General features: G+C 45.1%; 1 protein-coding gene across 1 annotated transcript in view; it reads left to right on the top strand.

The window, feature by feature from the left end:
* Positions 1–4083: 4083 nt before the first annotated feature.
* Positions 4084–16626, top strand: part of LOC108719737 (phosphatidylinositol 3,4,5-trisphosphate-dependent Rac exchanger 2 protein-like) — a 191465-nt gene continuing 178922 nt past the window's right edge. Inside the window, 1 exon segment of the mRNA XM_041567702.1 lies at positions 4084–4764. Coding sequence (XP_041423636.1) covers positions 4633–4764 — 132 coding nt within the window. The 5' untranslated portion in view covers positions 4084–4632.

The raw sequence follows: 16626 nt of genomic DNA on the forward strand, positions 1-16626 counted from the left end.
GCAGCATGGATAGGTCCCATTTTTTCGTGGTTTTAGGAAGGTTTGTTTATAACCTGTGGAGGGGCCCGAATCTGCCTTTACTAGTTTAGCTCCAATCGGATCTGCTCTTGTGTAGGACATAACCGGTGGAGAATTAAATACAGCCATTTGTTAATAAGCTCCACTCTTTTTTTATTATTTTGAAAATTTCCAAGGAGGAGAGAAATGGGTGCCTCACCCTACTAATATACATCACTGGCTGTACCACACTTTGTATGTAGTACCAGTGTTTAAGACTGTAAATGAAATGTATGTTCCCCTGTGTATTTATGCATTTCTTCTAGGGAGGTGATATGGCTGCAAAACCATGCAAGCTGGTTAATTGGTTTAATGAAATTGATCTTAGCTTGTGTATTGTTCAAGTGTGATAGGCAATAACAAGAGTTGCAATAGTGACTAGAAAGAACAATAATAAATACAAATAAATACAAAGTTCAGTTACAATAAAGATTGAGCACCAAGTGTCAAGAGACAAGAGGTGGAGGTCTCTGCCCTGTATGTAAATAAAGTAGGTAACATGACTAATAAAGACTAATAATAACAAATAATATTTGTATCCCACATAGGCCACACTGCCCATTAGATCAATACCTTCCAGCCTGTAGTTTTCCTGCAGTTTCTATAAAACATTTCCCAGCATCCCCTCAGATACCTTATCTACAAACTGTCAGAGAATGTTAGAGGCAGCTCTCAGGGCTGATTGCTCTTCTGATAAAAGGATTTGTATATTTGAAACCAAAACAATGGCAGCCTGAAACCAAGCATCAATGATAAGGAGTTAACTTCATTATTTGGTCTACTCTATCAACAATCCTGTACATACAACACAGCAGATGAAGAGGGTTATTTAAAGAAAAGAAAACTCTGCAATTTAAAAATGTCACCGAGACATTTTCCTGTTAGAAGTTAATGTCAAATGTAGCATTTTCATATGCCGGCGGAGAAAATGTCGATCTGCTTCCTTCCTCTCTATAGTCAGTGTGCTTTAACAGGCACAGCATCCTGTCATTGCACACACAAGAAGGATTTTGGTGTGAAAATGCATACTTTTGCCTTTTTTGTGTTACCCAGTTACTTGGGCATTTCCGATGAATCGATAGACTGGCCGGCCAGTTGAAGCATTTAATGTGGCTAGCAGCAGAAGCCCAGTGCTAGTCAGTGCAATATTTAATGAGATCTTGTTACATTATGTATTGATCTGTGGACTAAATTCCATAGCTGAACAATCCTTTGGTGCGTCCAATACTTTGGTGCATCTGTTTTTCTGTTTATCCTGAAAACTCTCTTCAAAGGAAACCATATGACCTGGCATGAAAGGCTACACAGACCTTCTAGCTGTCACAGGGAATAAACAGACAAGTCATTACAGTGGTCGTGAGAAAGAACAATCCAGATCTTACAAACCCCTGTAAGTGGACACAAATCTTTTTGAATAATGATTTACATGGCAGGCAATGGCAAGGGATTTCATGCAGGTGACAATATGTTCCATCTGTCCTTGTCTTAAAGGCCTGTGGCACAGGGGCATTTTAAAGCTGCAGTGTTCAATCAGTCCACAGTTACATAAGCCCTGTATCTCTGTTATTTATACTTTAAATGGGTTGATGGGTGGCTAGAACATGCCACTGAAAATACAGGTGACTATGATAGGAGCAAATATTTCTGTAGAAGCAATGGGTGTTTTGACTGCTGTAGTACTCTCAGGTCACAATTCCTAACCCACCTTCAGCTGCTTCCCATTTACTTGATTGAAAAGGGTGGCATCTATGGCAGATTTGGGTGAATTCAAACGAAAACCGTACCGGGCTGGCAGGCTTTGGATTCTGGCAAATGGCTGCTGTAAGATGCTATAGACAGTCACCATTTTGTGGGCTGGCTGTTTGGGCCTCTGTGTACTTGAAATGCCATGGCCAATCCAGGCCTGAACAGAAAACCCTTAGGACAGGGGTGTCCAAAAGGTAGATTGGGATATACCAACAGAACTTTAGCTGGTGATCATTAGATCTCAAGACACTGTCAGCAAATAGCTTGACTGAACTACCCTTATGTTTTTTTCTTATCATTCAGATGTTTATTCTGTTAAGTCTACATAAGAAATAGTTGTATAAATTCTATTACAAATCAATATAATATTTAAGTGATATTTTCCATGGAATAGAATGCTAACATTGATATTATGGGTGTAGATCATAATGGGACAACATCACTAAAAGTAGACCCCACATTAGGAAGTAGGTAGTAGGAAGTAAATGTTACTGAGTAATCCTTGGCTGCCATCTATGTACATATCACAGCAGGGGCAGAACTACTGGGGGTGTGGCAGGTGCACCCCCTCATGGCCTGCCGATCACGCTGGCACAAATCCAGCATAAAAGTCTGGGGGGGGGCAAGTGTACAGCCTGTACCCGGGACCGGACCAACTAGTTCCGTTATTGTACCACAGGCAGCATGTGCATCTGAAGGAATGGGAATTAACTGCACGGAAGAGTGGTATGGCTCACTGCAAGGGTTTGCCATGGGACATAGGTACAAGAGTTAATCAAGATGTATTTTCTGTCAACAATAAAATAATCCAGTGATCTCCAACACTCTTCTGTCCAACTGTTTTTAAACTACAACTCCCAGAAGCCCATGCAAGAGGCAAACAGAGAGTCATAGTTCAGTAACAACAACAAGTTATACATCCTTGCTGTTTCGTTCTGAAATGACTGTACTAGTGACGTGTGAGTTGATCCTAAATCCCCAGTGATCTGCAGGTTGACCAATGGTTGGGCAGGAAATTTAGCCAAGCATTCCGGGTTAAGGTTGGGTACAGGTCAGTCCTCCACTGCTCCTGTAATACTTCCTTAAAGGACCAGTAACATCCTTTAAGGAAGCTGTCCATAGCCAGGGAGGAGCAATCCAGTGCCGCAAGATGGATGGTCGCCGTGTCGCCTTTTCTGAAGAGGAGCGGAAGTGGAGTTTTGGTAAGTTATTTCTTAATAAAGACTTTGCAATTATAAAGTTTTATTTGCCTTGGTGGTTTTTTTTTGATGTATACTAACGAATTTTTTTTAATTTTTTTTTGATGTTACTGGTCCTTTAAACTGTTATTGCATTGCGAATTTTAATTGCACATTGCCCACTTTTCATAAGTCCTTGAAGGTGTCATAATCTTTAGGAAGAAACATAACAACTTTTTCAGTAAGAAGTTTTATTACACTCACTGCGCACTGGTGCTAACTATAAAATTCACAAACTTTCTTCTACTGTCAGAAGAGGTCGCTAAGCAGTTTCCGGGTTGCAAAGCTGTATTCAATTCGCACAAAGTTAAATTTGTTCGCGAAAGGCACAACTTTTCGCATTGCGAATATTTTTTCCATTACCGACTTTCATTTTTCCCCCATAATTATCTTAGAACCAGAGGTGCGCACAGAAGAAGTGTACAAGGTCAGAAGACACAGGTAGGGGTCAAGTGCATGTCCTAAAATGCCAACATTTTGTGGGTTAGAGTTGGGTCGGGGTTAAAGTTTTGCATTTTAGGTTCCCGGTGCGGGTTGAATTTTTCCAGACCTGCACATCACTATTTGTAAGCATAAGCCAAAGTTGTCAGTCCCAAAGCAGGACAAAGGTTCTAATAGGTGGAAACTGGCCACACCAACAGAATGCTCCTATTCTAACTAGACGTGGTGCAGAATGACAGAGATTAAAATGAAAACTATGGCACAATGTGGTTTTAAGTAGAATATTATTTGCTATACATAGTTACATAGTTAAATTGGGTTGAAAAAAGACAAAGTACATCAAGTTCAACCCCTCCAAATGAAAACCCAGCATGAAGCAGAGAAACACCCCACGATGTTGGGGATCTCAGAGGACCATGTTTTCCTCCTGACATCTGCTAGTATTTTGCAAATTCTATGATTTAAAAGACATGAGCAGCCATGCCCTGCTAAATATGTTTGGAATGACTTTCCCTTCCTGTGTTTGGTTAAATCAGATTGCACTGAATGTCATGGAAGGGGGGTTGGGTGCTAAAGGAGGATGCTGGGAGTGGTAGTTTGATAACAGCTAGGTGGTTTGCTCAGGAAAAGCAAATAAAGTTCAGTCTCTGGAAGTTTCTCCCTTTGCCAGACACCCAGGTCCCCCTCTTAGTCCTGAACAGCAGCAGCTCCAATTGTGTGAGTGTAGCAGCAGCAGCCCTGGCATGTAATGTGTCCCTAGCACAGGCTTTCTTTCCTTTTTCCTAAAATTCATTGGAGGGGATGAAGGAGGGGATAACACTGTTGGGGGTGGGTGATGGGGGAAAGAGGCTGGTTTCAGGATGAAGGGACTGGATACTCTCTTTTGATTAATGCCCAAATTACTTTCCTGAGCTCTCAGACCCCTGGAAATACACAGGCTCGGGGTTAGGGTTTCGTTTCTTCTACTTTGATTTTTATCATTTTTTTTTTTTAATAAGACATCTTTTAAAAAGGAAAGAGGAAAACTTGTATTCTTGTATTCATAGGCATGGCTTACAAGGAACAGGCAAGGATCTAGGTTTTGGAGTTAAGCCAGTTATATACATTTTGCACCCAGATTGCTCTGCCCCAGTGCCCAGAGCATACAGAAATGACAGAGGAGAGTAAAGGAGGAGAGCATGGCAAGGAACTGGTGAGGCATCTGTGCCTGAGAGTCTGTGTTCTTAGCGAGCTGCTAAAGACTGAGAGGGACTATGTGGGCTCCCTAGAGTTCCTTGTGTCGGTGAGTTTAATGATGGGTAGAGGGGGATGGACAAGGTGGCTTCTATCAATGCTCAGCCACCACAAGTAACTGCATTACTGGAAACTCTCCAAAGAAATCACAACACAAGGTGATAAACCTGAATAAGTGTGATTTTCTTTTTGTCTACAATAAAGTTTGATCCAGTACTAGCTGTTAATGGTTCCCTTTCACTGTGCTTGCACCTTTGTTGATGACACATACCAGACCATATTGGTGTTGTCTTTACAGCATGACCCTTGTTGTCCTGTGTGCAGGGAAGGAATTGGGCACAGAAGTGGCTCCCACTCCTGAACTGAGGAATGCCGAACTAAACAACTCCATGACGTGAAGTCCTTTTTATGCCTGGGAAATGTTTGTTGGTTATGTAATGAGGGCAATGCAATCCATTCACTGGCTCCAAAACATCAAGCGGCAGTTTAAAGTAAATGCTTGAAGTGGTCTGTGGCAGCTGGTTAGAATTAAACTCCAAGTGACGGATCCAGTCCTTAATGATTTTTTCTACTTTTCTGAGCTGGGGATACATGGGAATGTTGTTTGATGCCCAGGAAACGAGGAAGGAATAGAGCCCATTTGTGTTGCAGTGTATAAGAGGGATAGTTCACTCCTTTTGGCAAATACATGGGGGGGGGGGAGGTGGCTACGGGTCGACAAAAGTGGAGGAAAATAAAAATGAAGAAAATGTTTTAATTTGATTGAAAATGTCAGATTCACAAAAACTTTACCTTAATAAATATAGTGGCTGTACTCCAGACAAATGCTTGACAGTTTAAAGTCTGTGTAATTTTTTTTATTACTTTGCTTGGTTTAATAACGCCAAGTTTAGCAAAGATTGAGTTACTTCATTTTTTTGACAGAAGTAAAAACATAGAGTATAGATCTGCATAAATATTGTCTTGGAAATGATTATAGATTGCGTGTTTCATTATTTTGGAATAATAATAGTTAGGAATTTACACCTGAGTATCTGATTAGAGACCATTGGGGAGTAACATAAAAGGACCCTGCAAGTAATATGTCACTCATGAGCCACCGGTTAGGGATCAATGATATAGATCAAGACCTACATCCTTATTAACAATTCAGTACGAGGGTTGTATACATGTCCAGTTGTTAGAATCAAAGCAATTATCTAACAATGCTGATGCCAACATCAATAATTCTCTATCTCTTCCATTGTATACAATTATCTAGTTGCTGTCTGAAAGACCCAATACAGGTTGAAGTAAGCAGTTAGGTAAGATAATTTAACTAAAGCAGAGCAAACAATTCAATTGAATGAATGCAGGAGCCCTTTTCTTTGTTATATTATAGCCCTGGTTGTTGACCTGGGTCTTTCAGAGGTTGGGCTGGGGGAAGTGTTCCTTACTTGTCAGGGTAGATATGACATGTAGAATTTGGGAATTCTTAGGGACCCAGGGGTTTAGGTGGTTTTCCCTGGCCTCGAAATAGGACAGAGCCAGGTTTAGGTCTTTTTGGGCACCATCCAATGGAAGAAGGTATAAGATGCTGGGAGTCTGAGGCAGGGATGCTTCTAATAGAGGAAGAAAGCCTCACTGGATGTAGGGGAGTAGGGGAGAATGAGTACACCATGTGTGAGTGGTGACAGCTCCTGTTATTGTTCAGAAAACTAGGTATTCTGTTGTTCAGGGCCGCCATTAGAAATCACGGGGCCCCGTAAAACAAAATGTTCAGGGCCCCCTGGGCCTCGGCCACCCTGGCCCCAAGCCCCACCCCAGATCCCGCACACTCCACACTACAGTTAAAAGACCACATAGACCGACCCCCACACACACACGTTATAAAAAGCTATTGATGGTCAGACCCCCCTACAAAGTTAAAAAAAACTGTGGTGCCAGGACCCCCCATAAATGTTTTTTGAAAAAATTGGTGGTCAGGGCCCCCCCTACAAGTTAAAAAAAAAAATTGGTGATCAGGGCCCCCTACAAGTTACAAAAAATATTTGCGACCAGGGCCCCCCCATAAAAGAATTTTTTAAAAAAACTTTGGTGATCCTGAAAGTAAAACAAAATTGATGACCTGCCCCGCCACAAGTTATAAGAAGCCATTGGTGATCAGGGGCCCCCCAAGTAAAAAAAAATCCCCCCAAATTTTTAAAAAATTGCTTGCCAGGGTTTAGTGTCTAAGGGGGGGCCCGGCCATGCTTCACTTACTTGATTAGCCGGCCCCCCTGTTTCAGCTTGCTGCACAGCAGCTCTGTGCACGGAAGTTCTTCTCCTATTAAGATTTCCTGTACCCTCGTGGTCCTTTAAGAATAAGTCCTGGTAGAGCTGTACAGGGATTAGATAAGGGGATCCAATCCCAGTTAGTGTAATAGGCGGAGGTTTCACTATGTACCCCAGAAGGCCTTTTTCAACAATAAAATGGTATTTCAGGCAGGTGGGAAGCATATATTTCCCTTGGACAACAATGTATTGTTGTCCAAGGGAATGAAATTGTCCTTAGACAGCCATGAATGGCATTTGGCCCGTTTACCTACTTGCATAAGAGCTAACACAATTGTATTCTATACAGCAGTGATCCCCAACCAGTGGCTCGTGAACAACATGCTGCTCACCAACCCCTTGCATGTTGCTTCCATGACCTCAAAGCAGGTGCTTATTTTTAAATTCCAGGCTTGAAAGCAAGTTTTTCTTACATAAAACCAGAAGCACTGCCAAACAGAGCATCTTGTAGGCTGCCAGTCCACATAGGGGCTACCAAATAGCCAATCACAACCCTTATTTGACACCGCCAGGGGTCTTTTTCATGCTTGCGTTGCTCTCCAACTTTTTTATATTTGAATGTGGCTCACTGAACAAAAAGGTTGGGGACCCCTGCTATACAGCTTATCTGTAAAATGATCCCCAACCAGTAGCTCGTGAGCAACATGTCACCAACCACTTGGATGTTGCACTCAGTGGCCTCAAAACAGGTGCTTATTTTTGAATTCCTGACTTGGAGGCAAGTTTTGGTTGACATTTGCTTTGCATACTCATTATAGTCAACATCATGGTTGGGGTCCTCTGAAGGCAAGATGGTTAGAGATGTTAACTAACCCCATTTGATGATGGATACTTTTTCAGGCCATATTTCATGTTACCATTTAGAGTAAATATTCAATTTAATTTGAAAAAAAAAAATAGGCAAGTTGAAATCACTGTCTGCAGGCCTAGGGGGACACATCAGCAAGAACTGCAACAATACAATGTTGATGTATGATCGCGGTCCATGTGTGTCGGGTAAGAGACACTGGAATTAAATAAAAGTAATGGTCATGTGTCCCTGCAGATCTTTGTTCTACAACTTACACCACCCATTACCTTTCGGGGTGGGATTCTAGGGGCTATAAATTAATAAATAGTGATGAGTGAATTTTTTTGCCATGTATGCTTTCTCTGTGAATTTCTCAAGTTTCGCCACTTGTGAAAAGTTGTGAGAAATGGCACCAATATTTTGACATGCTTTAAGTTTTGCATGCAACAGATATATTGCACTGAAGACAAAAAATGTTGCATGATCTACAAAAATGCCATATGGTAGTTAAAAATGTAAGAGTAAAAAGTCCCCATAGACTCAGGCAGAGACACACGGTCAGATTCAGGGAGATTAGTCGCCTGGTGATTCGGGGCGACTAATCCCCCCAAACTGCCTTCCCCTGCCTTACTGCCGGCTAGAGTCAAAATCACCGGCGGGATGGCACTCGGAGCGCTTCGTTTTCCAAAGTCGCCTGAAGTTTCCTTGTGAGGCAACTTCGAAAAACGAAGCGCTCAGAGTGCCATCCCACTGGCGAATTTCATTCTAGCCTTGATGCATGGAGATCTAAATTACAGAAAACCCCCATATCCAGATAGTGCCAGGTCTCAAGCGTTCTGGATAACAAGTCTTTTACCTGTATAATGAATTCCTGTATAGTAAATGACTTGTTCCTTAGGTTGGTGCAGATTCAAAGACCATTCTCAGAGTAAAGCTGAGAAGAGCTGTAGGGAAGCTTGGATGTACGCAGAGGAAGTAAAAAGGATGTTGTGTGAATTCCCTCTAAAACTGTCAGGTTCCTTCTGGAACATTCAAAACAGAGTAAAACAACTTATTTTATAAACAGGGAGAAGTACATTCGGCCATGTCTTCATGTAGGCACTGTTATACTTAGGAAGCAATTGCAATGAGGGGGGACTCAGAAAACTGCCGTAATATACCCACGAGCATATTAATTAGAGCAACCGATTGTCTGAAATGTCATACATAGTAGGTTTGGTGCACTTCGTCCCATTTAAAAGTGGGCTTCACACAGTGCACACTGTACCTGCAGAATGTTATTTGCAGAGATAGGAAGCAAGAGGGATTAGGGCTATAGATTACAGTATGATCACTGCACCATCTTATCTCCTAAATTGCATTGTTCTGTTGGAAAGGGAGAGCAAATAACCACGGTCCATTGATGCACCTGTTGAGAAAGCAGCAACATAAGATTGATGTTGAGAATCTTTGGGAAACTTCATGAAGAGTGTTTTTACTGTATGTGACATACTGTATGTATAGTGATATATATCTGTATTGCCCATAAAGGAAATAGCCCTGCTATCCATATAAATAATTTCCTCCATTTCCTTTGGTTCTGCTTCTGGATTCTTTCCATTTAACATACACAATAATAAGCCCCCCTCCTCCAATTCCAAACGCTTAAAGCTCACATCCGGCCTTTTAATCTTCATTTCCACTTCCACTCTTAGGCCATTAAAATAGAGAATATTCTATTTCATATACAATATGTATACCCTAGGAATGAATAGAGTAGATCTCTAAATAATTTACACTGTAATAAACTGCGTCTGAGCTCTCTTGTATGGGATATGAAGGACGTATTGGAAACTATAATTTCTTTTCATTTCCATTTCAGATGCTTTAGAAAATGTGCAAAGAATTTAGCCCTTGTTTGCTCTCATCTGTATTCCAGAAGGGTATCCTCTCGCTTTAGAATGTGTTTGCTCAGCGCATTTAGAAAACATAAAACATATTGCAAGATGAAAGAAGTACTGCGGGCCTTTAGCTGTGAAGGAAGGGAGGATGATGATGATGTTGAAGGCACAAATGATAAGACTGTACTGCTCTCAGGAGTGCTTTTTATACATAGGAAAATAATGTAAATCATCTCCCAAGCTACACTTGTCAGATTGAATTTACTGAAGGATATCACGCTGATTGGAAACTGGCTATTGCTAATGCCAGTGTTTAAAGAACTAAACTCTTTGGTGCTAGTTAAGTCCCTCTCCAACTAAATATACAAAGAGCTGTAATTTTGCAAAATATCCCCTTTGCTGCTTGCTACATGTGTGATTCATTACACACTAGTTCTACGTTTTCAATGAAAAACGAATTTAAGGTGGCCCTGCTTTGTAAAGGTTTTTAGAAGATCATTTCGTTATCGTGAGACCACGATTGTCACAAAACAGTCGTTTAAATGTACGATTTGTCCATCAACTAAAAAGACCATTTCAAGCGATAGCCGAAGGGACAGCACCTAAGTGAGGTGCTGCCATTTATCTGTTATAACAAAGTCACAGCAATAAACTGGAACTGTTTATGAGTGTAATGGAATCCGAAGGTTCTTACCTGCATGGCGTCCCCCTGCTCCACCATGTGGTCCCTGCTGGTCGCAGGCCATCAACGTCAAGATCGAGTCGCCCAGGGATTGGTCGCCGGCGACGGAACGGACGCCGGCGTCAGAATCGGGCGCCGGCGTCAGGACGTCAGCGTGGGGACGCTGGCGTCTGCGTCTGACGCCAGTGCGTCAGTTTTTGGCGCCAAGCCCAGGACTATTTTAACCCCATTCCCCTTTTCTTCATTGCCCGATTATAGGTTCCTTTACTGTGTTCCTGGGTGTTATCATTCTGCTATATTTTCCTGTGTACCGTTTATTGCCTGTTTCCTGGACTTTGCTGATTGCCGCCTGAACTGACCCTTTTGCTTGTATTTGACGATTCTTCTGGATAAACCCTTTCTGTACTGCGAACCTGGTCTGGTCTCCTCTTTGGTCCTTACTATTACTGTGCCTTCGGGCCCGTTACAGTATAATCGGGCCATGGACCCTGCGGAGGAGACGCAAGTTACGCCCGATGTCTACCAAGCTGTCCGAGGATTGTCTTCTCGTCTTCTCTCTTACGAGAACCAGCAATCTCAGTTCAGTCAAGTCCTTCTGGCGATTCAGGAGAAGCTGTCCGCATTCCCGTCAGCGGCCCACACCCCTGTTCCAAGACCTGCTACACCGGTATGTGTCCCTGAGCCCCGCATACCTGCACCCCCTCTGTATTTCGGCGATCCGGAAGCATGTCGCGGATTCACCATCCAGTGTGAAATCCAATTTGCTCTGCTTCCCGGCCAGTATGTCTCAGAGCGTGCTAAGGTGGGCTTCATCATCTCTCGGTTACAAGGGAAGGCTCTGGAATGGGCATCACCACTCTGGGAAAAGCAAGATCCAGCCATTGACGATGCAAAAGCCTTCATCCGGGATCTCCGCACTGTGTTTGACGCGCCAGGTCGGTCTGCCTCGGCTTCTGCTCGGTTGTTCCAGTTACAGCAGGGAACTCGCTCTGTGCCGGAATACGCCATAGAGTTTCGTACCTTGCTGGCAGAAACATCCTGGAACAACGACAGTTATCACGCTGCCTTCTACAACGGCCTGGCAATGCGTATCAAGAATGACCTAGTGTCCCGCGAGATCCCTTCTTCTTGGGAAGACTTGGTTTCCTTGGCTGTAAGAGTCGATACCCGGCAGAGGGAACATCTTGCTGACTGTGAGCGGGTCTGGAAATCGCAGAGGTCTCAACCAGCTTTAGCTCCTCGCTTCCAGAGACCCATACTACCTCCCCAGTCTACTTCTACTTCTTCTGTTTCTCCTCCTCTGCCCGCCAAGAAGCAAGTACAGATTGGTCGCTCTCATCTGTCTGATCAGGAGAAACTTCGTAGAAAGGCTACTGGACTTTGTTTATATTGTGGGGGCAAGGCTCACTTCGCTCTAGAATGCCCCATTAAGCCTGGAAACGCCAGAGCCAAGGTTGGGGAAACTATTCTGGGAGGAATTGTTCCCTCTCCACAGTCTTCTGCCCATCGATTTCTTCTTCCTGTGCAAATCCAATGGGGCCCCCGGAAAGTCTCCCTGCAAGCCTTCCTTGACTCTGGGGCCGCTGGAAACTTTATGGACAAGGTCTTCGCTGCTAATCACGCTATTCCTCTTCAGCCCATGGCGAATCCTCTTCGAGTCCTTGCCATCGATGACCGTCCTCTGTCTTCTGCAATCATTTCCTTGTCTACACAAGAACTTTCGCTTAAGGTGGGCACTATGCACTTGGAGAGACTGTCCTTTCTTATTATTGACTGCCCTTCCACTCCAATAGTTCTGGGGCTTCCATGGTTGTGTACCCATAACCCAGTCATTGATTGGACCTCCTCACAAGTCTCCCATTGGAGTCCTTATTGCCAGCAGAATTGTTTGCCTGCTGCGCCCCTTGTCAAAGTTTCTTCTGTGTCTTCGAATCCTTCTCTTCCTCCCGTTTATCAGACCTTCTCCGATGTCTTCAACAAAGGCTCTGCTGAGACTCTCCCTCCTCACCGTCCTTACGACTGCCCAGTCGAGCTTCTTCCTGGTTCCATGCCTCCTCGTGGTCGCACCTATCCACTTTCTCCCTCTGAGACTGCCGCCATGAAGACCTATATTCAGGAAAATCTTCAAAGAGGTTTTATCCGCCCTTCTTCTTCCCCTGCGGGAGCAGGGTTTTTCTTCGTTGAAAAGAAAGATGGAAGTCTGCGACCTTGCATTGATTACCGGGGGCTTAATAAAATTACCATTAAAAACCGCTATCCCCTCCCGTTAATTTCTGAACTTTTTGACCAGTTGAGGGGCGCCAGTCTCTTCACCAAGTTAGATCTTCGGGGCGCCTACAACCTCATTCGGATCCGTGAGGGGGATGAGTGGAAGACCGCTTTTAATACTCGTGACGGGCACTACGAGTACCTAGTAATGCCATTCGGTCTCTGTAATGCCCCTGCAGTCTTCCAAGAGTTTGTAAATGACATTTTCAGGGACTTATTGGGGCAAAGTGTGGTCGTTTACTTGGACGACATCCTTATCTTTTCCAAAAATCTCCAGGAACACCGTTCTCAAGTCAAAGAAGTTCTTCTTCGTCTTAGGAGGAATAATCTGTTCGCCAAATTGGAGAAATGCTCTTTCGAAGTGCCTACCATTCCCTTCCTTGGATATATCATCTCCCAGCAGGGTTTCAAGATGGATCCCGCCAAAGTCTCGGCAATTATTGATTGGCCTCTTCCCACCTGTGTCAAGGCCATTCAGAGGTTTATTGGCTTCGCCAATTATTATAGACAGTTCATTAAAGGTTTTTCTTCCAAGATTTCTCCAATTCTTGCTCTAATCCGTAAAGGGGGTAGACCTCAACACTGGCCCCCTCAGGCTCTGGAAGCTTTTGAATCCCTTAAAGAAGCCTTTTCATCTGCACCAATTCTCAGGCACCCGGAACCTCTTCTACCCTTCTTCCTCGAAGTCGATGCCTCTGATGTGGGAGCGGGAGCAGTTTTGTCTCAAAGGTCCTCTTCCGACGGTAAATTACATCCCTGTGCTTTCTTTTCCAAGAAATTCTCTTCTTCTGAGCAAAACTACGATGTTGGGAATCGTGAACTACTTGCTGTCAAGTTGGCCCTGGAGGAGTGGAGGCATCTACTGGAAGGGTCTTCTGTTCCTGTAACCATCTTTACCGACCACAAAAACCTCGAATTCATCCAGTCCCTCAAACGTCTCAATCCACGACAAGCCAGATGGTCTTTATTCTTTTCCCGTTTCAACTTCATCATCACCTTTCGTCCTGGCTCTAGAAACAGAAAGGCTGATGCCCTGTCCAGAAGTTTCATTTCCAAAATGCCTAGTTCCGAGGTTCCTGAACCCATTGTGCCTTCTTCCAAGATTATCGCTGCCTTATTTCCGTCCTTGGCTTCGCAACTCCTCTCTGCCCAGACCTCGGCTCCTGGAAATGCCCCCTTGGGGGTTGCTTTTGTTCCTCCAGATTGTCGTCAGTCCATTTTGTCCCAAGTCCACACCTCTAAGCAAGCCGGTCATCCGGGAATTGAAAAAACCACGGAACTACTTTCACGCCTGGTGTGGTGGCCATCCATGAGAAAGGACGTCAGAGACTTTGTTTCTTCCTGTGCCACCTGTGCTGTCTCTAAATCTGGACATTCCTCCCCCAAGGGTCTTCTCTTGCCATTACCCATCCCATCTCGCCCTTGGACTCATTTGGCGATGGATTTCATTGTCGACCTGCCCTTATCCTCCGGCCACACTGTCATCTGGGTGGTGATCGATAGATTTAGCAAGATGGCCCATTTCACTCCTCTTCGAAAATTGCCTTCTGCTCCTGAACTCGCTGAACTGTTTATTAAACACATTTTTCGTTTACATGGTTTCCCTGCCGAGATTGTGTCAGATCGAGGTTCTCAATTTGTCTCTAAGTTCTGGAGAGCTCTGTGCAAGGTTCTTAATATTTCTCTTCAGTTTTCCTCAGCTTATCACCCACAGTCTAATGGTGCCGCTGAACGGGTCAACCAGGCTTTGGAGCAGTTTCTTCGGTGCCACGTGTCCCTGTGCCAGGATGATTGGTCGGATCTTCTTCCCTGGGCTGAGTTCGCTCATAATAACGCTTTGCATTCCTCTTCTTTGAAATCTCCATTCTTCTGTGTATATGGTCGGAACCCGTTGGCCTTCCCTCAGGATCTTCTTCTTACCAACGTTCCTGCGGCCAACGACCAAGCTGCTCACATGTCGGCTATCTGGCAGGCTACTTCCTCTAATTTGGAAAAGAGTTCTTTGGTTCAGAAGAGGTTCGCCGATAAGAAGAGAGTTCCTTCCCCACCATATGCTCCTGGTGACAAGGTTTTTCTTTCCACCCGCAACATTCGCCTCAAGATTCCCACTCCCAAGCTTGGTCCTAAATTCATTGGTCCTTATCCTATCATCGAAGTTATCAATCCGGTGGCGGTCCGTCTTCAACTTCCTCCCGAGATGCGGATTCCTAATGTCTTTCATGTTTCTTTACTTAAGCCTGCCATGTCTTGTTCCTCTTCTTCTTCCCCCCCAGCTCCTGTCCTGGTTGATGGTCACCAAGAGTTCGAGGTCAAGAGGATTCTGGATTCCCGCTTTTCCAGGGGCACTCTTCAATATTTAATCGAATGGAAGGGTTTCGGTCCAGAGGAGTGTTCCTGGGTAAAAAACTCGGATGTCCATGCACCTACCCTGGTCCGTAAGTTCCACAGACTGTTCCCTTCTTCCCCCAGTCTTGGTGGTCCTGAGGCCCCCCCTAAGGAGGGGGGTACTGTAATGGAATCCGAAGGTTCTTACCTGCATGGCGTCCCCCTGCTCCACCATGTGGTCCCTGCTGGTCGCAGGCCATCAACGTCAAGATCGAGTCGCCCAGGGATTGGTCGCCGGCGACGGAACGGACGCCGGCGTCAGAATCGGGCGCCGGCGTCAGGACGTCAGCGTGGGGACGCTGGCGTCTGCGTCTGACGCCAGTGCGTCAGTTTTTGGCGCCAAGCCCAGGACTATTTTAACCCCATTCCCCTTTTCTTCATTGCCCGATTATAGGTTCCTTTACTGTGTTCCTGGGTGTTATCATTCTGCTATATTTTCCTGTGTACCGTTTATTGCCTGTTTCCTGGACTTTGCTGATTGCCGCCTGAACTGACCCTTTTGCTTGTATTTGACGATTCTTCTGGATAAACCCTTTCTGTACTGCGAACCTGGTCTGGTCTCCTCTTTGGTCCTTACTATTACTGTGCCTTCGGGCCCGTTACAATGAGAAAGTCTTCCATACCTTGTGTCCAGGGTCGGACCCACCGGGGCTTACACATCAGGGCCCTGCTTCCGCCACCCCCGTAGCAGGGCCCCCGCCGCTTCTCCCGAGTTGCAGGGCCCCTGCTTGGCAGTTTCCGTCAGGCCTGGACTGGGAGTCAAAATAGGCTCTGCCATTCCAAGTACACAGAGGCCCAAACAGCCCCCTACCAGCCCACTATATGGTAACTTTCTAGGGAACCATACCAGAACCTACAGATTGCCAGTCCGGGCCTGGTCTCCGTGCTACCTCTCCCCCTCCCCCCGCTGGCGTGTACCTGCTTTGTTAATGGTGTGCGTGCTCTGCGATCGGGCAGGGGGAGGTCAGGAGCGTGTCTAGCAGATCTGGCCCAGGTTCGGACTGCGGGGGAGGGGGGGTCAGGTCAGGGCCCACCAGTGCTGACACTTCAGGCCCCGCGATGGTCCCCTCAGTAACAGGGCCCATGCTGCTCCCCTCTCCCAGTCGCCGGGCTCCCTCTGTCCCTCCCCCCAGCCAGCCCGCACCTGATTTGCACATTGCACCTTCCTTACGCAATCGGGCGGGGGGAGGTCATGAGCGCCAGCTATGTCTAGCCATGCTGTGAGGGCTGGGGCCCACCGGGTTTTTCCCCGGTGTCCCGCCGGCCCAGTCCGACGCTGCTTGTGTCTCAGGGTTACAAGCCTATTTAGTGTAGGGCTTGTTTAGGCCGTAATCTCACATGGCATTTCTTCCTTCTGCTTAAATACAGCAGAGAGAAGACCTTTCCACTGCCTTCTGCCCCCTCTGTTCTGACAGGCACAGAGGGGTAACTATATAGGGAAACAGTGTGTATAATCCTATAGTGAGTTATTAGCATTGGAATAGTCTAAGTGCTTTTGATTTTTGGTTGCTGTGGGTGCAGAAGGGGAAAGGGAAAAGGTACCTTCTACAAAATGATATAAAATACAAAAAAGAACATTTGGAAATTAATGTT

This window comes from Xenopus laevis, chromosome 6S (assembly GCF_017654675.1).
Source record: "Xenopus laevis strain J_2021 chromosome 6S, Xenopus_laevis_v10.1, whole genome shotgun sequence".
Lineage (NCBI taxonomy): Eukaryota > Metazoa > Chordata > Amphibia > Anura > Pipidae > Xenopus > Xenopus laevis.